Source organism: Meriones unguiculatus, chromosome 1, assembly GCF_030254825.1.
Source record: "Meriones unguiculatus strain TT.TT164.6M chromosome 1, Bangor_MerUng_6.1, whole genome shotgun sequence".
NCBI lineage: Eukaryota > Metazoa > Chordata > Mammalia > Rodentia > Muridae > Meriones > Meriones unguiculatus.
Genome location: NC_083349.1, coordinates 10,563,797 through 10,588,169, shown reverse-complemented (window position 1 = coordinate 10,588,169; position 24,373 = coordinate 10,563,797). Strand labels below are relative to the sequence as shown.

Sequence of the window (24,373 nt, the reverse complement as noted above, 5' to 3'; positions counted from 1 at the left end):
GACCAGGGGTTGCCACATTGTATTGTGGACAGCCTCAGCAAAGTGAAAGCGCCAGCTCAGGCTTTCTCATGCGCATGTGGCCTAAGGCCACGTTTCTGTGCGTTTGTAGCTGATATTTCTAGGTCTTGGTCCTTCTATCCCATCTTCATTTTCCTAGAGTTAAGGGCATGTTCACACGTGGCTTCATGAAAGGGCCCAACAATGATGACCCCAGCATTCTGTGCCTGTGTCCACACAGTGACTGGCTGCCTGTGTGGAATAGAATTTGGTGTCCTTTGGATGTTATGATCATTATTTATATGGTTAAAAACTGTTTTTTGCTATCTCCTTCCTCCCTCAAATTCATATAATTATTGCTATAAATCTTTAGGATGGTTTTCCAGCCACATTGCTGGAAAATTAGCCATTAATTTACCAAGAAGTTGTCTAACTTTTAATAGTCAGGCCTGTGCCCTGGACCTTTTGATAAAGTAACTCCTAACCTTCAACATAATTGATGGTCCATACAGCACCAGAATTCTCCCTCTTAACTGTTGAGCCTTACTTTTCTGTCCTCTCCTTACTCTACATAATTCACCTGATTGTGAGAACAGCTCTGTGTGTGTGTGTGTGTGTGTGTGTGTGTGTGTGTGTGTTGCTCTTAGATTTAAACCACACTGGTTTTAAAGTGTTGCAGTAAAGAACAGGACCAGAGAATGGGTCCTTGCTATTCCTGACAGGCTACAGTTCTGAAGGAGAGAATCAGTCAGTAGGGCCTGCCTTGCAATGTATGTGCTGGTGCTTTGGATCAGGGCCAATGTTGACCAGGTTCTTCCTCTCCTATCCTGCGTCATCATGGAAATGCTTAGGAAAGGCTTGAAAGCTCTGCTAATTCAGAGCTACCAGTCCAGGAATGTGTTATTAGAGGCAAGATCAGCCACCTGCAGCCCACCCTAGGAAGGTTCTAGAAAATGCCCCCTCCCCGCTTTAACACAGTGTAACAGGGAGCCTGTGTCGTATTGTGCTGTACTGTGCTGCACTGCATTTCATTTTTGGTGCATGGCTGCTGCGAGTCCTTGAAAGCACCTTTGGAAACTGCCCAGTTCTGGTTCTCAGTGATCCTCCCCGGAGGGAGCCACAGTGTGAGCGGGCCCCGCCATGTGCAATTACATAGGACTGGCAGCGCAGTGTCCCAGAGCTGTCTGAGAGGCCATCTCCTTGTTGTGTAGCACTTTTGTGGTTCAGAGAAATAAATGGCAGACCCAGCCGGCTGTCTCTTGGTCTCTGGCCTGGGAGCTGAAACAGTAATTGAGGTTGGTCCGTCCTTGGTGTCCGTAGCTGAGAAGCCCACACCCTGCCGCTTGCTGTTTTCAGCAACGTGCGGCAGATGCTCCTCTGCGCTCGTTTGCTTTCTGACTGAGCCAGGGTAGAACACAGGAGATTGCTCAGGCTCACGTGGAGCAGCAACCCCCAACCATGTTTTGGGGGGGAGAGCAAGAACTGCCCGCCAGACCAGCAGGCCCCCCTCTTAGAAAGTGGCAGGAAGTCATGAATGACCTGGTTGGCCTGTGTCCTGGAGGTGTCCAGAGAGTTAAGGATTCTTTTCTCCTTGTTTCAGGGTTCATAGTGGCGCAATGCACGCAGACTCCTGCGAGTTCCCCTAAGTTCTTAGCGGACTGCTTTGCCTTTTGAATCAGAGAGTTGCAAAGTTCGATAAAGAATGGCCCTTGTGGATAAGCACAAAGTCAAGCGACAGCGATTGGACAGAATTTGTGAAGGTAAGAGCCGGCGTGGTTGGCGGGTCCTCAGGCAGATCCTTTCAGAATCGCTCATTTGCGATGGCTGGGCCCGGCGGTGTCACACTCTGACACTAGGACCCCCCAGATTCTCTTCCTACCCCTTAACCTTTTCAGGCACTGGCTACCCCACTTTCTTAGTCCTATGGCTTTGGACAAAGCCTGGCTTGTGTGGGGCTTGGGTGGAAAGTGAGGGAGGGGTGTCGGCTGTGAGGTGCCCTTTTCCCATATACCTAGGGCTATTTTGCATATGAAAGACACCACATATCAGGACCAGCTTTTTTAACTTCCTGAAGTTTTTAGACTTTATCTGTTTTCTATTAAGATATTTACAGCAATGAATTCCAAGATATTTCCGAGGAGCCCGCTCTAGCTCCTCTTGATGTTTTCAAGTCCTCAGTATCTTTGAAAATGTCTGGAAGTGTTTTATTCATGAAAGGAAAAATAAACATAATTAAAATCTAATGGAAACCTGGGGATAAAACTCTGAAACATTGATTAAGCACTGTCTTTTCCTAATTAGTGAGTAGCAGAGAACCCTGAGCCTGCAACTCAGGGTTTGTATGAACTGTGTCAGCCCAGAATGAGCACTACAGGACTAGCCTAGGCTAAGGGTTATTGGGAGGGTTCTCCGGGCTAGCTAGCCTTGGATCCTGGGATGGAGCCAAGGTATATCCTCCCTTACTCACCCCCCACCCCCCCCCCAGCCTATAACAGAGCGTGCTCATGCAATAGCTGTCCTGCCAGCTCACAGGCAGGCACATACACCCCCACACTCTTTCCCCTGCAGCCACCCATATGGAATTGCTTGTCCTTTAAATAGATGTAGCTCAGGCCACATGGGGCGGGGACATCAAAGCCATTCTGCTTGAGACAGCCCTTGAGCACTCTGTGCAAAGACTACGTAAGGACCCCTCCCCCTCGTCCCTTGGGTCCTGCTATAGTTTAGTTTGTGAAACTTGGCGCTTAACCAGTTTTTAAAAGTAAACATTAAAAATACTAAATTTCTGGTATAAGCCTCTGACAACATGGTTGTCTAGCGATAATAATGAATGCCGCTGTTTTTTTTCAACTGCATTTACTGACAGGCAGCTTTTTTTTTTTTTAAACGAGGGGTGTGTGTGTGTGTGTGTGTGTGTGTGTGTGTGTGTGTGAATTGTTTCCAGAAGTATCTGAAACAAGCTTATAGATGTCAGTGGTTTCCTGTTACCACCCCATGGCATGTGTCTCGCGCTTTAGGACGGTTTCCTACATAACCAACCACAGAGCGTAATTGTCCCCCGAGAGACCATCCGATGCAGCGTACATGTTGGCTTCTCCCACGAGGCTTTACTTGTAGCTGTCTCGTTCTTATCATGCCCATTTGTGTAGCCATCGGGGGTCACCCATTGCGTTTGGTGGTCGTGTCTCTTTAGTTTGAGGAGTCTCGAACAGTAACCTGGCCTTTTGGAAACTTTGGGAACATTGGTGGGGTAGAAGATTTGGGACCTAGTGGCTCACATAGAGTATTCCACAATCTGGACTCACCTGATTTTAGAAGGTGCCTTTGATTTCTAGCAGAAAGGGGCTTCATTGTGGGTGCTTGCCGTGAATAGTCTGTCCAGAAACAGAAAGCCCATAGCGAGCCACCTTCCACAACTCAGTGGATCAGACTTGGGCCAGAGATTGGTCATGTTCCTTGTCCTGGCATGGCTCAGCCACACTCTACACACCCCTAGATCTGTGACTGGGGCTCTGCAGCCATGGCTTGTAACAGAAGGTTATGATGTGCATGGTGTTGCGGAAGAATTAGGAGCAATGTTTTGAAGTGATCCTATTCGCCCCATGTCTCAGGAAGTCGGAGCTGTTCCGGATCTGAACCGAATGTCCTTGCCTCTCCCCCTTCCGTGGTCTGGACAGGTAGCGCCCGTTTTATCGATAAGCTGGTTATTTGTGCCTTGTTCCCAAGGCAACTCTTCTTTCCTTACCATTCCGGGAGCTCGGCTCCCCAAGGGTTTTGCAGTTCCAAATGAAGGCCTTGCACAGTTACTACACAGAGCACACGAGCTTTGCATTCTCACCCTGTATGTTTAGCACAGAGCTCCAGAGAGCCTGTGCAGCTAGCATGCCCTTTCCTGCAGTAGTCCACCCCAAGAGACATCGGGTGGGTAGGTGGGTCGGTTGATTTGCTTTTTTTTTTTTTTAAATAAGGTTTTGCTGTGTATACCAGGCTGCCTTGAGCAATCCTTCTGCCTCAGTTTCTTTAGTACTGGGTTTGTCTGTGTGCTGCCACGCTTGGCTTTGGTTTTGTCCTTGATTGAATGCATGTTCGTAGCCACCCATTCATCCCGGTATTTGGAGAGTTGCCTTCTGCTTTCCTCGGCAGTACTAGCGACCCCTTAAATCTCTCTCACCGCACACCTGCTGGCCACCTACCTGTTCTGAGATACCTTGCCACAGTTAGGCAAGCCTCTCTCAGTGCCGTGGGAGGGGGTCAGATGAAATCTTAGCTTCATCCCTGTGAGGAGTCTTTTTTAGTGTCTTTAGGAGATGCTTGCATCCTCAGAGTTAATGCCAGGGACCATGCCCTGAAGGCTCCATCTTTCTTTTATACAAAACCTGTATGTGGGATGTGGGCCTTCAGTCACACACACACATACCCAGAGAACATCTCAGCTCCATATTGAAGGGGCAGCCAAAGTCTTTGGGACTCCATCCAAATCAACTGGAATAATAAAATCTTTCAGACTGACTTAAAAGCCAGATTTTAATGTGCTTTTGTAATCGACCCTTTTTGATATCTGTAATTTGTTCTCTGCTGGTTTTCCTGATGCCTGCTTTCAGACAATCCTTGAGTATGTTGTATGGAATAATTACAGAACAGCCTTTGATAACACGGGCTGTTCATCCCTAGATTGCAACCTGCTTTTCTCTCTGATGTATAATTTAGGTGCTGGCTTTCTTCTCCCTCTGGTTTGCTGACATAATTGACGCAGTCCATTTGTGGATTGCACTAACCAGAAGATTTGAATACCGTATTGGAGTGCCAGAGTTAGTTTGACTTTCTCCAAATATTTATGGGTCAGAGACCGGGCTTGCTGTCGCTCAGCCTTACAGAGCTCTCTCAGGGTTTGGGTTTGTAGAGCTGTACTGTGGCTTTGCCGGTGACCTTTTCTTAGGCCATCTTACAATGGGCTACGGTAGAGTCACTCTCTTAAACACAATCCTTTCCTATATAGCTGTTGACCGTGATTTGGAAAAAATAAAATAAGTATTTTACTGCATTATGTTCAAGTGTTTCTTTAGAAATATGGAAACTGCTTCCAAGATTGGTACCAGCTGAACTATGATAAGCAAAACAAACACATAAATAACTAAAGGAAGTGGTATGAAATGCTTTTACATAAAAGTCGTGATCAACATCCTCCCTCCTGAGTAGTCTCGTGAGCCCAGAATAAAAGAAAGGAAGAAGTATGGCTTCTCCATGTCTACTTGGCCACCAAGAAAGACACAGGAAGTGTCGCCGGCGTGTAGCAGCTTGTTTCTGCTTGCCACGGTGGCAGCGCCCGAGTACAGCTTTCCCTGAGCAGGATTCCCGGAGCAGGTGCCTGTGTGGTACAAGCATCTAAGGTCCCTAAGATGCTTAAACCCAGCTGAGGACTAGAAGGGATGGGTGAGCTTGTCTGTATGCCGGCCTGTCACAGCAGCTGCACAAGGACCAGGACCAGGGTCATTCTGGTTTATGCTTGTTTTTCTTGTTTGGACTTCTACATCCAAGATACTGTTTGGTGTTTCTCCTGTCCTTTTTTTAATTGACTTCATCATGCATTTGTGCATTTGTTTAGTTTTGCATAGGAACAGGTTTGAGCTCTATTGTCCACAGGTACTCTAATGATTTTTAATAAGCTGTCTTTTTAAGGCCCCCAAACCTACATCTTAAAAGTGGGATTCATAATGTTGCTATACATTTTAATTATATGTTGAAATCAGGCAATTACGCACATTTCCAGTAATTAAGTGATTAGCTGCAATTACTTTGGCTGTGTAAATAAATATACAATAGTCAAGTAGACATGACTCAACTCTACAATACAAACAAATGTCTCAGATAATACTCAGCATTGTAAAGAAATGCTCAGACAGGAAAGCCAAAGCCGCAATCTGCACGTGATAAAAATCTCCTGTTTTGTGTTATTTGAGCAAATGAATAGGAATGGTGACCCTGCCCGTGGGAGTCCAACCTCCCTGCTGACTGGCACCTGGGCAGTAGGTTCATGTGGTGGTGTCCAATCCTGTCCAGGCCTTCCCTTGCAGCTAAGAATCAAGGTCCAGGCTGAATTCACTCTCCCTTAATTATTGGTCTAGTGCAAATGCAACCGTCCCTTTTTACTTGTCAGTTTGCTTCTGGGTACCAGTTCTTCACTCCTCTAGTTGACTGGGGGCTGCTTAGCTTTGGCCCCCGGCCTCGGGGATGTGTGGTGCCATTGGAGATGATGCAGGGGAGGCACTGATGTATTCAGGGTTGATCGTCTGGTTGCTGCTTTTCTTGTTTCCTGGCAGTTCCAGTAAACTCTGATTGCTGGCGTCCTGGTTCCATTACTACTTGATCACAGTCTCCCTGCCTGAGCTTTAAGGCCACATAGTTGTCTTCCCACCTTGGTTTCTTCTTGATGCGTTTCCTTCCCCCTGGTCACATTTAGGACAATGATTGTCTCCTAGGGCACAGCCAGGACACTCCTTTTGGCTACAGCAGATGTGTATGGAGGCCGCCCTAAGCACTGAGAAGCCCAAGATGCACTTGGCCAGCTGTGCCTTTCCCTTCCTCTGTTTCCGAAGCTCCAAGTGTTAGAGCGTGCACCAGGACTAGCACAGTTTGGTGTGCACCCCCCCCCCCCCAGCTGCGGTTGGATCTCCTGCTAAAGAGTTCGCCTGCTTTGGCTGTGTTCGCGCTCCCTGGGTCTGCAGAACATCCGTGTGCCGTTCTGAGCGTGTGGCTTCCTTTCCCCGACCAGCCGCAGCCAGCATTAACTAGGCTGTGAAAGAACCTTTGAGGGTGGCCTGCATTTGTGGGTGGTGGCTCTCAACTTCCCAGAATGGTTGAACATCCAGTTCCATTATCCACATCCTGGTTAGAGGGACATGACACTCTACCCCTTACCACCCAAACCTGGAACCTGAGAAGCGGATCCTCCCAAGATCCACAAATAGGTGGACACTCATTCTTCCGGGTCCCACGGAAGATCTTGCCCATGCTTTCCAACCCCCCACCCCCATTTTCTCTTGATCTGGGTAAATGTTAGCCCACTTAATGCTCCAAGGCCAAGAAGTAGTTAGAATGCTCCTGTGTGCTGAAATCTGTGTGCTTTACACTTGACAACCGAACTGACAGGGCCCACAGTTCTAGTCATGTGCTCCTGTCAAACCCCGCCCACCGTATTTCCCCAGCACAGCATGTTCACCTTTAAAAGTAGGAAGTGGGCGTGGCCAGGGTCTATTTCTTTGTCTCACCCAGATGGCACTATGTAACCCACCGACTTCAGCCAGCACTCCTGGGAAGCTTCTGGCTGTGGGAGGCCATTTCCATGGCTTCATCCTTGTATCCATCAGGGACAAGAAGCCCCACTTCCCCCTGCAGGTTCTTGTATCCACCTTTGTTCTCAGAGCCTTGTTGCTCGTGTGCTGCTCGTGTGCACAGCCTAGGTTGGAAGAGCACCAGTGCCGGAGGCCTGGCTTGTTGGTGCTCCCCATGCCACAGGTGGTTTTCACAGTCCCAGCTGCCAGATAAGCGTTAGCAGCTCCCAAAGAGAATGTAAGAGCTAGCCGTGTGCATCACCCCACCAGGGGCTCAGGATGCCTCATGGGGACCCAGTGTGACCTTCATATTTAAATGTCTTTTAGGCAATTGCTCACAGTCACCCTTCTGATAGCTTTATAATGTTTTTGCATCTGCTAGATCTCGAAAGCACGTAGGGGTGGGTGTTTTTCTGGGGGATGCCCATGGGCCATCTCATCTGCCAGTTTTCCTCCCAAAGTTTCTGAAAGTTTCCACATCCTCTGAGAATCATCCTCTGTGTTGCACAGAATTCGAGAACAATCTTCCAGCAGAAAACACTTGCAGTTCTCTGTTGGCCATTTGGTTCTTTTTCACGGTCAGCTCTTGATTGGTTTTATTTTATGTGCACGAGTGTTTTGCCTGCAAGTATGTCTCTGTGAGATTGTCAGATCTTGGAATTATAGACAGTTGTGAGCTGTTGGGAATTGAACCTGGGTCTTCTGGAAGAGCAGTCAGTGCTCTTAACCACTGAGGCATCTCTTCAGCCCAGAGAAGATTCTTGTAGGATTAAAAAGTTACAGCCCTGAAACTCATTAGCCTTTCAGATACTGGATCCATTCTGCCCTTTAGGCAGCATGCGATTTCTCAGAGAATCAGTACATTCTCAGATGCTGTGCAGTTGTTCTGTTTTGTTTTTTTTGTTTGTTTGCTTGCTTTGTTTCAATTTCCAGGGTGTTTGGAAAAGTCTGAGTCCAGATTCAGGTGTTTCTGCCTAACAGAAGAAAAAACAACTGCCATACTATTTGGTGAGTTGCCAAGCTGAGGCTCTGTGAGTTTGGTTGGCTTCCAAACAGAACCAGCTGCAGGTTGCTAGGAATGAAATGTGGGCCTCCTGGTTCTAGTCCAGAGGGGACATGGACCTGGAGCCTGTCTTCTGCTCTGCCCTGTCCCCTTTGCCTTCCTTACCTGGTCCTCTCTGCCTGCTAGCTGCAGTGTGTTGGGGCTAGGTTCTAGAATGTGTGTGGGCATCTGATGGTTTTCACTCTCTTCCTAGGAATTAGGTAGTCAGAACAGGATTTTGGTTTCTTTGCCATCCAGTATGACATTTGGGTCAGAAATAAGTGTTATCAGCAATGCGGGGTAGCGGGCTCAGGTTAATTGTACTGTGGTCCAGCGTTGGTCACAGCTGTACTGGGCAGGTGCCATCTGGGAGTTGAAGGCTGTTTTAGAGGGATCAGAACTCTTGGAGGGGGAGGGGGGTTAACACAGCTCTCGTCCTAGAAATTGAATCTAATTATTCAGTACTGGACATGGGTAGAGTGATACTTTATCCAAATTCCCACACCACGCTAAGTTTTCTATATTTCTCACAGTTTATTTTTCCCCCTTTTTAAATGACTGGTATTTGTCCAGTTTAAGGTTGAAAGAAGAAGTAGAGGAAAGCACAGGATTTTTTGGTACCCCAGCTTCATATAGTTAACTCATTTAAATATACTTCTTGATCACTGCCTTGGTTTTTTTGTAAGATCTGTAACACAGAAGTGTCAGGAGGATGGGGCCTTGCATGTGTCCCACAGGGTAGGATGGGAGGCACAGGAGCTCCTGGTTTTCTTCCTTGGTGGCCGACCCTTGGCTCAGGCTGACCCTTGTTGTCATACAGTGATGAATTCCAGGTCTTAACCCACACTCTGTCTTTTTCCACGGTGGTATGGAAGAATCTATTTATCTAACTGTCTTAAGGTGGGAGAGCCTGTTTGGGTTTGAGCGGTGTAAACTGTTTGATCTGTAACCAGAATTTTGGAAGCCAGGCTCCAGCATTAGTTCCTGCTTCCCAGAATACCCCCCATTCTGGACTCCGCCATGAGGCTCTCCAGTGTACCTCCATTTGTTCTGTTCTAACTGTGTGCTCCAGATTAACATCTCGTGCAGTGGGATTAGAACTGGATGAACAGCTGAGCAGTCCTAGTTTGCTTCTCTTGCTCCCAGGGGAGAGGAGGCATGGGTGGAGGTGCCCCCCCCCCCCCCCGGGATGAGAGAACAAGGCAAGGGATGAGAGGGGGATCAGACTCGGGGGAGAAGCCATGTGGGATCATGCCCAGCTTTCTGTTGTGCCTGGCTAAAGCAAGCAGCCGGCTTCATCAGTCCGAGATGTCACATGGAACAAAAAGCTTTAGGGGTTTTATTTAGCTCCTAATCCTCACGCTGCAAGAGCTGAGGGCCATGTGAGCACAGCCACTGGAAAGGGGGCCCGGCGGGCTGGAGCACAGCCTCCTGCCTGGGCTAGAGTCGCACGGGACAGACCTCGCGGGCTTCCACTGGGGAGTGAGGCAAAGTTACCGTGAGTCCGTTTTTTTGCCTGCTAAGGTTTCAGAGGATTAATAATTCAGGTCGTGCCTTGAAACAGAAACCCCCAGTTGGTTGCTCCTGCCGTCTCGGAAGGGCTCGCGTGCAGCCAGGTCTGGTTTTGATGTATGTAATTGAAGATTTATAAAGAAAGGCTTCCTCCCCGCCTTTGCTGTAGTCATTTGCTCTGCCAATGCCGGTTCCCAGCAGGCACATCAATATTGGCCGTTCTCAGAGCTGGGATGCTGCTGGCTGGTATGAGGGCCCTTGGGAGAATGCTGGGCCTCCCGGGAGGAGAAGTTCTCTGACGTATGGCCCTGGAGAAGGAACCTGGTATGAGCTGCTAAACCACCGCGCGCAGGACACTGAGCCCTACCTAGCCCGGGAAGCTTTTTATAGCTCGCTGGCATCAAGAAAGGGCTCCGTGCCTGACTTCGCCTTCTACGACAGCAGGCAGGCAGTGATGTCTGGCCGTGGCTCCATGCTGCCACAAGACTACTATGGCGACCCATCCAGGGGCACCAGGGCACCCAAGGAGCCTCCCTTCTATCGGGACCCAGGAGGCAGCCGGCCGGCGCCCAGCTACGGAGTGCTTGGTAGCAGAGTGCCGTGGGAACAGGTACAAGGCCAGTTACCTACTCTGCCGGATGCTGGCCACCCGTACCGGGAACCTGGGGGTAAAACCATCCCGCCCGGGCAGCGGACACATGGCGGGGCTCCATCTCCTGGGAGGTACGGAAGGGAACAACCTGATTCTAGGTTAGGGATAGAGGTACCTGCCTATTCCCCCACCCCCAGTCAGGTCTACAATGATATCTGCGAAAGACCTGTTGACTCTGCCAGACAGGTGGCTGCAACATGCCTGGTTGTGGACCCCAGCTCAGCCACCCCTACCGAGAACAGCACAGGGGTGGCCCCAGGTCCCCTGAATAGAGGCTATGGGCCCGCCCGGGAAAGCGTCCACTCAAAGATGGCTTATGAGCATTATGAAGCCGACTCGTCCTCGCTCCAGGGGCCAGGGGGCAAGAGGCCCGTGTACCCCGAGTTTCTGGCCCTGTTGCGGGCGGAGGGTGTGACAGAGGCCACCCTGGCAGCACTGTTACAGCAAGGCTTTGACTCCCCAGCCGTCTTGGCCACCATGGAGGACGCTGACATCAAGTCTGTCGCACCCAACCTGGGCCAAGCCCGTGTCCTGAGCCGCCTAGCCAGCAGCTGCAGGACAGAGATGCAGTTTCGGAGACAGGACCGGACAGGCCCTTCACCCCGCACTCGGTCCAGTAGCTTCAGCCACCGAAGCGAGCTGCTGCCCAGTGACTTGGCCTCCCTGAGTGCCACAGCCCTGCAGTTTCACCCTGCTGGGCCTTTGCAAACACCGTCGCCCCGAGCTGGAGATCTAGGTCATCGCCGCCCCTCCAGCGCACCTTCCCAGCACCTCCTGGAGACAGCTACCTACTCTGCCCCAGTGGTGGGGTCCCAACCCCCCCACTTACCCTCCAACTCTGGATATAGCTCTCCTACCCCTTGTGCCCTAACAGCACGGCTGGCTTCCTCATATCCTTCACAAGCTGGGGTAGCCTTGACTACTAACCCAGGCCCCTCTGTCCCCCTTCACTCAAGTCCCAGAACAGCCTACTCCACCTCATACACGGTGCCCATGGAACTGCTCAAGAGGGAGCGCAGCATGACCACCTCTCCGCTGCCCAGCCCCCACGGCAGCCCTCAGCTCCTGCGGAAACCCGGAGCAGCCCCCATGGAGCCGCCTGCCCTGCCGCCCGTCAGCCAAAGTCTCCACACACCTCACTCGCCGTACCAGAAGGTGGCCCGGCGGACAGGGGCCCCCATCATCGTGTCAACCATGCTAACTCCAGAACCAAGTAACTTGCCCTTCCTGGCTGGGAGGTCATGGGGTACAGAGGTTTGAGAAGGGAATAGAATGTTTAGAGAGCAGATACTGTCTGTCTTGTTCCATCTCTCCTCCCATCCCGCCCCTCACCCCCTCACACACACCTTACCAAACATCAGCTGGGATGCTGTGGTCAGTTTCCAACCCCCATGGGCTGTTGTTGACTTTGCAGATTTATGGATCAGGTTAAGCCCCAGTTTGTTTGCAGATTTCCCCGTGTAGTCCTGAAACAGTAGCCGTTTCCTGGAGAGGATCAGAAGCCATTCTGGGAGACTGTACTGTTTTACCGCACAAGAGGGCCATGGTTCCATTGGATAGCTTTATAGCCAAGAGTATCCGATGGAATGCCTCCTATGAATTTGCCTGGGTAATTATGCTGGTAAAGGTGCCTGGCAGTGTAGACAGAGGCCCTCCTCAGTTATCAAAGGCACAGATTATCCACTGCTGATAAGAACGTGTCTCCACAGTTGTGGGCTAAACAAAGCAGCATGTTGAAATCCCTTAGAACTGTTTGGAAAACAGATTCAGCCTCTCATTTTGGTTGGGAATTCTGCTTGTTTGGGGGGAAGGTGCTATTTCCAAGTTGAGACAGGGAGGACGCTGGGTGGTTTTCTGCAAGGCCTGCTTTGTTGCCTGCTTTTCATTGGACACTGTTTCAACTTGTTGGGCATCCTGAACAGTTAAATGTTTCACTCTAGAATCTTGACTAAAAGATCTTGATGAGTTTTCTTTTCTTCTCCCCATTGCGTCCCACCATACAGAGTTGAGAAAAAGCAAATAATTTTTGAATTAATTTGTTTTGTTTCATGTGTATGTATTGCCAGGCCTCACAGAAACCAGAAGAGGGCATCAAATCCCTTGGGACTAGTTACAGGTGATATTAGCTGCCCGGTCTAGGTTCTAGGACCTGAACCCAGAGCCTCTGCAGGAGTAGCAAGTACACTTACCTACTAGGCTCTCAGAAAGATTTAAAGCGAATTTTTAAAAAATCTAGCGTATAGGACAGGGATAGTGGTGTGGGAAATACTATACATTTTTATAGTGTTCTGTAAGATCACCTTGGATGAACCTGATCTTATAGCCCTGAGGTGGGTTTTTCTCTGAGAAAATGACTGTCAAGACTATAGAGCCAGCTCTCCAGACGCTCCGCTTTTCTAAAGAGAGACTGGCTAACTGCTTAGATTTTTGTTGTTTGTTTGCTTTTCCAGTGAGTTTGTTTTTATTTTCTCTTCCCTGTCTGGCTTTGTCTCCTCCTCCCTTTTTCTTTTTTTTTCCCCAAATGTGATTATATACTTGGACTTTGAAATCCATGTGTGCCTTGAGGGAAGTCAGATGATTTTTTTGAGGGCCCGTGTCTTCTTTCTCTCTCAGTCAAACATTCTTTCTTTGCAACCAACTAATTTGCATGGCGATGACATTTGTTGCTCCAGTAATTTCATCTGATAATGGCTGGACTTGCAAAGCGGATCTGAAAACATATTCCTTAATTATGTGTTGCTAAGCAACGGGAAGGGTTTGGTCATAATCACAGAAAGATTATCTCCTCATTGAAGTCCTGGAAAGGTTTTGCTGAAGGAGGAGGTCCTGCAAAATTGCCACCTCTTCTCCCCCGTCCTTTTCTGTTTTATTTTGTACTGCGTTCGAACAAAAACACGCACTGCTATTTGGGTGTGGGGTGGAGGGGCATTATATAAGTTGTTTGGCGTGTGATTGTCGACACACTGTTTTACAGACCCAGGGATATTGATTTTTATTTCATTTGCATGGCAGCAAGCCAGTTCAAGCAAGTCTGCAGTCGGAAGTCTGCCGGCAAATTTCTCTGTCCGTGGTCTAGCCCAGAGCAGCCGTTGTCATCCTTGCTCCTTATCTTACGTTCCGTGTGGCATTATGACTATGCTGTCGGGGCTGGGGGCAGGGCCTTGGCTTCCTGCCTGCTTTTCAGCTGTACGAATGGCATTTGGGTGACAGGTTTCATGGAGTCTGTAGCCAGATTGGGGTATTCTGAAGGCAGCAGGAGACTTCATGGCGTGTCCATAGGCATGGCTCCAGGCAGAGAGGTGCTGCGCCCCAGGGAGAACAGTGTTTTGCCAAGGAAGAGCATTGCAGATCCTAGAGACACTGATGGGCAGCCTGGCCTGCCTTATCTCTGGGTCAAGAGGCAACCTCAGGTCTTGAAATACATTATGTGTGTTTCTCATTAGCAGCAGGGTCAGCCTGACTGATTGTTCACTTTGATTTCACCAAATCTTTTGGTTTCTGCCCTGGAAGGAAGGTTCTGGGATACCTGGGAAGTTTTTGTTTGTTTTGTGTTTTCTTTATTCTCCTGCCCTTATAAGGTGATGTCAGATGTTTGCAGCAGAACCGTTCAAGGGATTTTTTTTAAGGGTCGTTCTTGATTTGCTCTTTTAACACAGGGTGGACACTCATGTTTGCTTTTTTGGTGTGTGTCTATACACAATAGCCTCCTATTTGCCAGTCCTGTCCAGGCCGTCAACCAAGCGGTTCAGAACAGCAAGGCGAACCGTGCAGATGTACAGGATTAACGGGCAGAGCTTTGAGAGTGATGGCACCTGGTGGGTCGGCTCGCCATCCCTCACTGACATGGCCGGCTGACACAAGCCACCGAGCCTTCTGGCACTGCCTGTCACATGTTGTCACCCGTGGCCAAGAGTCTGAGCCTGTCTGTGCCAGATGCCAAGGGAGCATCGTGCAAGCGCCAGTAAGGCAGTGACCATTTTCCTATCCTGTCTCCCCTGAATCCAGCAAGGCGTAGCTTGCCAAGGACTAGGCTCAAGGTTCAGTGTGGTTTTTTTTTTCCTGTGAGAAATGCAGTGCCCCACACCCACTTCCACACCCCATATTCCCAGCAAGTTTTCTTAACGAAGCTGCATGGTAAAGCACCTAAAGGCCCCATTCTAGTTGTCTGGCTGCTAGGGCTTGTTACTCAGGACTCTTAAGGTCAGTTGGAAAATCTATGGCTGTTTATCCAATAGTGGTATGCCATTGCCCGGATTCCAGCACCATGTGAACACATGATCTGGTTAGAAATTTTGCCTCAGTGCCACCAGGGTCAGGACCCCAGTAATGTCCTCAAATGCCTGCCTTTGATGTGTTTTCTCCATGGGCTGTTTGGTTTAGAAAGAGGCTGGACATGGTCCCTTAGGGCATCTGGATTGTACCCAGTCACTTCTCCAGGTACAGAAGGCCCTAGGAAGATAGTGTGTGACTCTGTAGACAGCCATTGATTGCTGGCTTGGTGCCTGAATCAGGACTACACTTGGCCTTGAGCTGTTGTAACCATAGAACTGAAATCTTTCCTCTATATGAGTTGGGGAATTTTATCCTTACAGTGAAGAACATTCTGCTTTGATTAAATGGAATGCAAGCTGCTCTTTAATCCTGAGAGGACCCAGGACCAAGCTATCAGCAACTGTAACAAGGACAAGATTAAATAAATAGAGAAATACATCTGGGGGGGGGGAGCCAAAGAGCTGGGTATGGTGGCACACGTCTGTAATCCCAGCATAGGAGGCAGAGGCAGCCCTGTTTGAATTCGAGGCCAGCCTGGTCTAAAAAGGGGTTCCAGGACAGCCAAAGCTACACAGAGAAACCTTACCTTGCAAAACAAAAATAAAAAGAAATTAAGGCGAAGAAGCAACCAGGAAACCAGGCCAGAACACAGAGACCAGTCCTGGCAAGCCTGTACAGCAAGGAAAGGTAGATTCTTGTGGAAGTGTCCTAGCATTTTACGAGGGGAAAACTTAAAAGACCCATATCGGGCTCAGGGTTGGACCCGTGAGCCCTTCCTGCTGGGACACTTTGTGGAATGACCCTGACGAGTCCTCTTGACTGCCCAGTTAAAGAAGGGCTGGCTCTAGGGCTGGAGTTCATTTTCTTGTGGCCTCTACTGTTACAGTCTTGGCCCTTCCTTGTGTTATAGCCTGTGTCTGTATCTTTATTGTCGTTCTCATTCCAACTGGTGGTATGGTTTTGGGCCCTGGCAGAGTGACTTCCCCCTCATCTTCAGGCTGGAATGGTCAAAAAAAAGCTCTTGTCTGGAGAGTTGAATGTCATGCTCAGCTGCCCGTTTTCCTGTATCTGCTCCAAGCTGTCCTCATGTCTTGTGAGGACTCTTCTGTTAGATGCTTTTAATACAGAGGGATAAAAGTGACTTGCTGCATTCCAGTGTTCCCCTCTACGTGGGGATTTGAGCCTAGAGTACTTAGAAGCAAAGGTGACTTGGGAGAGGAGGAGGGAGGAGCCCTGACCAACTTGGGAAAGTCATCCTGCTGGCCTCACAGATGGTGAGCCTACAGAGGAGTCACCTTCTTTGGAGCATATGGGAGCCTCTCTTCCCTCTTCTGCTGGCTGGCCCGGGGGCTGCCTTAGCCTCAGAATGACAAAAACATCTGTGCTTACGGGCATTTGTCTTGATGGGAAGAGAAAACTGAGCCAACTCACTGGTCCCCTTCAGAGGGGCTGGAGAACATGTGTTTTGTTCTCAGGAGCACCAATGAGGCTGCTTGGTTTCAAAAGACCCAGAGTGCTCACAGACAGCACTAGTCCCAGGGTGGGAGGCAGCTGTGGCTCTCACTGGGCCATTGTGATGTGGCCAGGGGCCATCCAGGCCATTACTGCTGCCGCTTTCTGGATTTTGCCTAAAAGGCCTTGCAGCACATCCCTGAAGATCCTTTAGGGAGCTCTTCCCTGCTCCCCCTCCCCACCTATCCCCCAGCTTAGGTTGAAGCCCCTGTGTTGGGTACGTGGACTTCAGGTACTTGAACGCAGTAGATGTTCTCGAACCTTCATAAGGAGAGGCTGAGCATGAGAACTCAGGCCTGTGGCCTTGGAAGACAGAAGTGCCACTACAAGTTCTGGTCTGGCCTGGGCTACATAAAAACTGTCTCAGATGACCATGACATCAGGGTGAGATTGGGTAGACAGACCCAAAGTAAGGGGCTACCTGTGGGTCCTACAGGTGCCTGTGTAGATCCTGGTCTGTTTCCAGATTCCTCAGACAGGTTTCTTCTCTCATCTAGTCTTCGGCTGTGTTTATCTCTGGCATTGTCTCTGTTACCATGGACACAGGATGTGAGTGGCGCTGTTCTCGGGGGCACCAGGGCTGCAAGGCTGGCTGGGGATCAGAGCGAAGCCGCTGCGAGCTAGCAGCATGGTGACTTACAGGTTTGGAATTCCTCACGGTTCTTCTAAGGCCAGGAAGGATGTGCCTCTGCACCAGGCAGGCCTTGCTGTGGGGCCACACAGGGCAGACTGTAAGACCCAGCAGAAGCTGTTAGGTGGCTCCTGCCTCAGTCCTCTTCGGCGTCGTGCCCTGTGTTATGGGCAGTCCTACAGGGAAGTCCAGCCCGCCCTCTTCAGAGGTGGGGGTTCTCTCTCATCTGGTCACCAGCTTGCAAGAATGCTTTCCTACTCTGCTGGCCTGTGCACAGCTCCATTCATCAAATCTGGTAAATGGAGCCTCCTGACAGGAAAGGGGAGAGAGGTGTCTGGGTACACGTGTTCCAGGCTGCTCTTCCTCAACAAACCTCGGCTGGTGCGTCTGAGGGAGGTGGAGCCTATCTTTCTCCTCTGGCCTAATTGAAAGTGGAGGAAACAGATGTGCAGTAAACACCCGGCGTGCCACAGGGAATTACTAGCAGGAATACAGCAGGGAGCCCCGGCTGGCAGGGCGACTTTGAGTCTTATCCTTCAGAGCCCCCCTTCATCTACTCTCAACAGTTACTGTGTGGAAGGGGGGTGCACCACCTGGGCTGCTGCTGAGTGTCTGTGGGAGGCCCCAGAACCAGGCACTGTGCCTCCCAGCCCTCCTGACCCTGCTCATTGTGGGCAAAGGGCTGTCCCTGAGGTTTTGTTTTGTTTGTTTTGTTTGTTGTTTCTTTCTCTTCCCTTTGCCTGATGCTTATTTGGGAGGGTTTTCCTCCTGAGTCAGTGCCTTGGCAGACGCCCCATGTTTCATCACACTTTGTCTGGGCAATGTAAAGCTCAGGGCATCAGAGGCAGCAGCCACGGACCACCTCAAGGGCTGTTCCTGCAAAGAGTCAGAGGGGACACCTGAATTTACATCAGGGCCAGGAAATGTCTTTCCTGGCATGTTGTTTATCTGTGTCTTAGCTGGCATGTTTGTCAATACATGTTGAGTCACAGGCCACTGTGTGAAGAGTGACCTGGTGTCCCTGATTGGATCCTGGGGAATAAGGACATACAGGCAATAAGGCACCTGCCCCAGTCACCTCCTTAACTCTTCCAGAGTTTGGTTCTGGGGAACCATCCACCAAGTAAAAATCAAAGGAAGTTTGGAGATTTATTTTGGTAATTCAGAAGGACATTGGATAACAGTTACTATGGTGATGGTTTTGCTCTTAGGCCTCAAAGCATGAGACCCCCAGGGGAGGGAGGAAGCCGCCCTGGTGAGATCCTCAGTGTATAGTTCTTGACTTGGGGATTTTCCAGCTCATGTCTTTGACTGATGGGTGGGGTCTGTTCAGCAATTGCATCATCTGAAGACTAGCGTTCCCCACTAAGGTGGCAGTAGAAGGAGGTGCTTTTAGCATTCTTTCTTTGCTTGGCCTGATCTGATGTTTAGTTCTCGTGCCTATGGTGGCTATGGGCCAGCCAGCCCTCTTTACACCATTTGCTTAAACAAGAATCTAAAATCAAGGAAACCTGAATCAAGCCCTTCTGTGTGACCTTGAAAAAATTCAGCTTGACTTTTCTACATTGGAAAATCAGAACTTGCTTCTGTCAGCAGAGACTTAAGAAAGTGGGGGAGGCCCCTTTCCATAACACTAGGGACTCATAAGGCTGTTTTGATTTCACCCCGAGACCGCGTAGACAGTGCAGGGCCACTGTTTCATGTGTGTTCTGGCTTGTGCGTGTGTGGCTTTATTTCATCAATGAAATATTGACGAGCTGGGCATGTTGCACATGCCTATAATCTTAGCACTTTGCGATAGCAACTTTGAGGACAACTTGTGCTACATAGCAAGTTCCAGGCTAGCCTGGGCTACATAATGAGATCCCATCTCATTATTCAGAAGGTCTTTGGTGTTGTTTTTGTTGTTGTTCTGTTTTTAATGTGTATTGAAAACCAGTTACAGAAAAGTGGCTGACTGCCAGGCTAGAGATGGAGGTTACTATTCATTCTCCACCTTTAGGCCAGTCCCCAGGTCCATTGCTGGGAAGTCTCCTCTGTGACCATTCTAATTACCATAGCACTGAGTGTACTCCACATGGGGATGGGGGCCATGCCTCAAAGGGATCCCAAGGGGATCCTGAAGCCGCACACTACCGCCCTTTCCTCCCCCACAGCTGCACAGTGGAGGGGGGTACTCTCCAGGAGCTTTCCAGGATGCTCCACCCAGTCAGCCCATGACCTGGATGGTCAGGCCTTGATTTAAAGGTTATGGGTAAGCCACCACCCCCGGGGATAGACAGCCAGGATGGCAAAGTGAGTCAGCAGGACCAGTGGTGCTTCAGAGCCCTAAAGCCTTGAACAGGAAGTTCACCCAGTTCTGGTAGCATGGTGCCAGGAAGGCCTGCCCCACCCCCTTTCTTCTGTGAGGTTTGTGCGTTTTAAGATTCCTCCCTGGCTAAGTCCTGAGATTTCACTCTGTAGCTGAGCTGGGCTGTCACGGCCACAGGTAGAAGAGGCTGAGGGAGCACTGGCTCGTATGTGAGGGCCTGTGATGGGAGCTCAGAGCAGGGTGGCAGGAGGAGTGGGGCGTTCCTCCCCTGGAAGTGGGCGTTTCTCCCCTGGAGAAGCCTGCTGACTGTGAAGTAGGTTTGTAGACAGTCTGCCTTCCAGAAGGCCAGTGAGGAGTCTCCAGGGGCCTGGCTGCCACACGGGGAAGCGGTGAGCTGTCACGGAGCCTCATTCATAGGGAAACTAACAGTCCTCACACCTAGAGAGAACTAGATCCACAAGCCCAATGGCCACACCTCAGTGCTCAGGGACCGCCATGGAGAGGCAGGCCACCAGGGAGACAGGACTTGCAGCCCATCGTAGCGAAACCAGCCGCAGAGTTTGTGCCCGTGCAGGTGCGCTTTGTCATGCCATTCCTGGTTAGTGTCTGGTAATGATCTTCCGGGACCACCACGAGTCTGTGCTGACTGGCTTCTTGTGTGCGACAAGGAATTCATTAGAAGACATTTCATTCCGGAGCACCAACAGAGGTGATGGAACCTCAGTATCAGAATCACCCAGGCAAGGATGTCCCAGAGAAGGGCAAAGTGTCTTGTCATTTTCCTCTGGGTGAGCGCCCTGGACAAGCTGCAGAGATGCTGGCCCAGGTTCTGTGTGTGGCGAGTTAAGTACCAACAGATGCTGCTCTTTCTGGGGTGGCAGGGTTGTCTGGTTTCCTATCACTGAACTGAAAACTCAACAGTGCTTCCCCAGGAGGCAGCATACCCAAATACACACACACACACACACACACACACACACACACACACACACGCTAGCTTAGCAGAAGTCACGCAGGGAGCCTGCAGAGCCCACGGCTGTGGCTCAGGTTGGTTGGAGCAGCAAGCTGCTGTGCACCAGGTGGGTGACCATAGTGCCTATACGCTTCTAATCTGGGAGCTGTCACCCAAGATAGATTAAGCAAACCGACCTGCGTTAGCAGGGTATTCTCGTGGTCATCCCTCTCCCAGAACTCTTAGCTTCAGCAGCCTGAAGCCTCCCCACCATGGCTCACTCAGAGAGCATTCTAGCCTCCTGAGTTTCGGCAGCCTCAGTCTCTGCAGGAGAGGCCTGGTGACGGGCTCCTCAAGGGCTTGTGCGGTAGCAGTGGGCTAGTCCCATCTCACCATCTTTGCCTGTCATTGGGCCCCACCGTGGACCTGACTACTCCCTTGCCCTTCGGGGGTGCACCTGTTAGCTTTTGCTCCCCAGCAGATCATTCTAGAAATAATTGTGACCTCTCAGCCAGTGGTTCTTCATGCTAGGCATTTTACAGTACACTGTTCTCAGAATCCAGCACAGCTTAGGCCTCAGGTTTGAGGGGATTATGGGATCCTCTTAGCGGCCACTGCCCTGCTGTGCAGCTGCTCTAGTGACTTAAGCTTAGGTTGGTGGTCTTTGCCTTCTTCTCCTAGGGTATCCCCACAGGACCCTGCTTCATTCCAGGCTCATCTTGTTTCTTTGTTGGCTAAACACTGACCTTCAAGCTCCTTTCCAAAGAGAGGTCAAGGTCACTAGCGGACGGCAGAGAGATTTCAGCAGGCTTTGGTGGCATGGTGCACACTGGTTCTGGGGCATGGAATCCACAAGGCCTTCGAGCTCAGGACTGTGCCAACAAAAGCTGAGGTTTCTGATAACAGTGGTTTTCTGATCTCTGAAAAGGTGTGACATAAAGTGGTGACACTTAGCATGACATCCTATCCAAATTGCCTGCTCCTTGCCTCTTGGAACGGCCACAGGCCCCACTACTGTTTTTACTGCTGTCAGAACCTTTCTGCTGTTGTGTCTATCCCAGCATGGGTGGGCTGGAGACAGTTGTGCAGGGAGCTTAAATGTGTTGGCAGAGCAGTGTGGCCATGTGCTGGGTGCTTTAAGGCTGAACCACATACAGGAGCTCATTTGACTTTACGTCAGTATCTAGCCCCCACCCCGACCTAAGTCCCAGTGTTGAGTTTGTTATTTTGAAACCCAAGCCCCCACCTACCTACCCACCCACCACACACACACACACACACACACACACACACACCACCACCACCACCACCACCAGCACACACATTCTGTTCTGGTTTTTCACCTTACTTTCTAGATGCCATTGTGTCCGTTTAGGAGAGTCTGGTCATACTGGAATGGAAAGTGGCCATAAAATCAGGAAGAAAGCTATACCAAAGGGGAAGACTTGTCTTAGGATCCTGGGGAGAATCTACTGGGCCTCCTGGGGAGTTTACCTGGCAGGTGACAGGGCCTCCTAGATAGATCTCCTTTGACATCATGCTCCTGTAGGCGACGCTGGCGGCCATATGGTCTTCCCAGGTTATCTCATGGGTCTCAGAGCAGTAATGAGACCACATACAGGCTCAGCTTCTTGCTAGGTCCTCAGCACTCTGCACACATTTTTATCTTGGACTCTCTATAGTGACCTTTTGAACTAACTGCCTTGCCCTTGCCATTCCTGGGTGTGTCCCTTAGGTTTTGCTGCACAGCAGATTAGTCTCAAAATCATGGCCTGCAGGAAGCAGCCTGCCTCAGATAGTCCAGGATGGCTGGCGGAGAACGTCAGGGAATTCCCGCAGCGAAGTTCTGGATCTGTCTGGACGCCCTCTTGTCAGCTCCCTGGTCTCCGGCTCTGCCAGTGTGATGCAGCAGGACTTACTTGCCTGTAAGGGGAAGCCAGGCGGGCAGGCTCATGTGGCATAACATCCTCTGGAGATAACTCAGAATTCTTGCTCCCTTCCAAGGACACATTCCAACTGTACTAAGGACCAAAGTCCCAGTGTGGCTGACCTCACACGGACTGCCCTGCTTGGCAGTAAAGTATTCCTATTCTTGAAGTCCAAAGGCACCTAGGTTCTTACTTATTTTACATTCTTTTATTTTATTTTATTTTATTTTATTTTATTTTATTTTTTCTTTGAATTTATGTATGTATATGCAACAAGTGCAGGCAGTTCCTGTGGAGGCCACAAGAGGGTGCCACAGCTCCTGGAACTGGAGTTAAGAGGTGGTTGCCTGTCAGCATGTGGGGGCAAGGAAGGGAGCCCAGATCCTCTGCAAGAATCTGTGCTCTTAGCTGCTAAACCCTAGCACTCCATCCCCTGCCTTTAGGTTTTTAATGTGCAAGCAACAGAAACAGAGCCAGACCAGAAACGGATTCTTTTCCTTTTTCAGCTTTACACATACAGTATTCAAGAAAATGGAAAGTGGGTCTCAGAAATGCAGGGCAGGGTTGTGGGACAGGATCACCACATTCCTTTCCTTCTAACACTGCTGTGAGAAGCATGCCAGCACTGGGCAGATGCCAAGCCTTCCTGCCGCTAAAGCTCTGAGGGCCATTCATGTGCCATGTTAATGTTACTACTTCAGGCTGTATTGTGTCCATAACATCCAGTTATTTTAAGGGAGTTGATGGTTCATCTGCTTTTAGCTTTGTATGTTAGGTGTGATTGTGTGTTTCTGGATATGCAGGGTTGTGCTGAAATACAATGCTGTTTTTCTGTCCACAGTGGCATGGAGGCTAGGCGGCTAGAAAGCTGCAGGTATGTCTCAGGAGGTCACTTGGGGCCTACAGGGCCTTTGAACCTTGAACCTGGCTTTACCTGAGTGACCAGCACAAATCTGAACAACTCAGCCTGGTGTTGTCTTCGGCTTTCTCTAACTTAAGCATTACACTCCTAGTGTTTCAGCTCTAAGAACCATTGCACCCAGGGACCCGCAACAGCCTGGCCGCGAGCTACAGCGCCATGGTCTCGGGCACATCAGCAAGGCCCATGTTGTATGCAGGCAATCCTGGAGTCAGCCAATAATTGACACCAGGGGAACTGGCTGAGTTCTCTGCCCCGCATCTGAGGCTGGGTAGGCCGTCAGCAGCAGGGCAGGTTACTGTAACGAGCCTGACTGTTGCTGAGCAGAGCGAGTCTATGGGAAGGAGTAGAGGGACACGTTGTCATTTTGAATAGTCACCAAACACCTTGTCATCAGCTGCCTCCCCAGTGTGGGAGGTTGGAAATGACGACAGCGTCGCCAGGCCCTTGTCAGTCTTAGGGTTTAGCTATGTGGGGAAGGCCTTGAGCAGTGTATGGTAACTGGGAATCTAAACTCTGTTTTGGAAGGGGTCCTCATTAAGGACTGTGCCTTGGGCTTCCTTCCCCCAAATTCCCCTAGCTGTTGAAGAAACGAGCCGTGGCTCCAGGCCGGAGGCCAGCTGGCCTGGTTGCCGCCTCTGAAGGAAGGGTCATGTGTATGTCATGCTAGTGTACTTTACACCGAGTTGTGCCCACAACACCCTGATAATATGCTTTAAAATGGCTCACTTTGTCAGAACTGTTGAAAGAGATGGGCGGTCCTCTGGCCTGTGTGTTGAGGTCATCCATGCTCTGCCTCAGGTTTTGTGCTTTTCAGTATGCAGTGGACAGGTCCCCCGTCGTGCTCTTGATACCTTGCGCCAGGTGGCTCCTGTAGAGCTGGTCCTCTACAGGACCATTCTACACCAGGTTCCGTGCTGTCACTGTCTCCTACCCTTCCACTCCCGTTCAGTACCCTTCCCCAGCCAACAGGTCTCTCTGTTGCCCCTTGCCCCCTCCCCACCTTTGCCCTGCTATTAGCAGTTTCTTCACTGGGCCTCATACCTCTAGCCTTGGCCAAGCGTACCATGGACCCACCTCAGCCGAGGGGAAGAACAAAGGATGAGATTCACCAAAGAAAAAGAAGCCGCGTCAGGGAGGGAGCTGATTGCTAGGCAACCTGGAGCTTGTTACCTGGGTAACAACTGCTCTGGTACTGCGAATGGACGTCTTGGATGGTGGCTATCAGCCACTCCACATGCACTGGATGGCTCTAGATCCCTGGCCTGTTCCTGGCACTGTCCACCTTCGCGAGGTGGGGTAAATTACTACTTCGTT

At 50.2% G+C, this 24,373-nt stretch overlaps 1 protein-coding gene across 13 annotated transcripts in view; it reads left to right on the top strand.

Moving 5' to 3' along the window:
- Positions 1-24,373, top strand: part of Ctbp2 (C-terminal binding protein 2) — a 126,684-nt gene that overhangs the window by 88,523 nt on the left and 13,788 nt on the right. For 8 of the 13 annotated variants that reach the window (XM_060381305.1, XM_021652566.2, XM_060381298.1 and 5 more), the window contains one exon: positions 1,598-1,757. The exons of 4 other annotated variants lie outside the window; for them this stretch is intronic. In XM_060381305.1, coding sequence (XP_060237288.1) covers positions 1,700-1,757 — 58 coding nt within the window. In that variant the 5' untranslated portion in view covers positions 1,598-1,699. Of the gene's footprint in view, positions 1-1,597; positions 1,758-10,048; positions 11,745-24,373 lie in introns of those variants that run through there. One more of the 13 variants, XM_021652564.2, reaches the window with a different exon arrangement.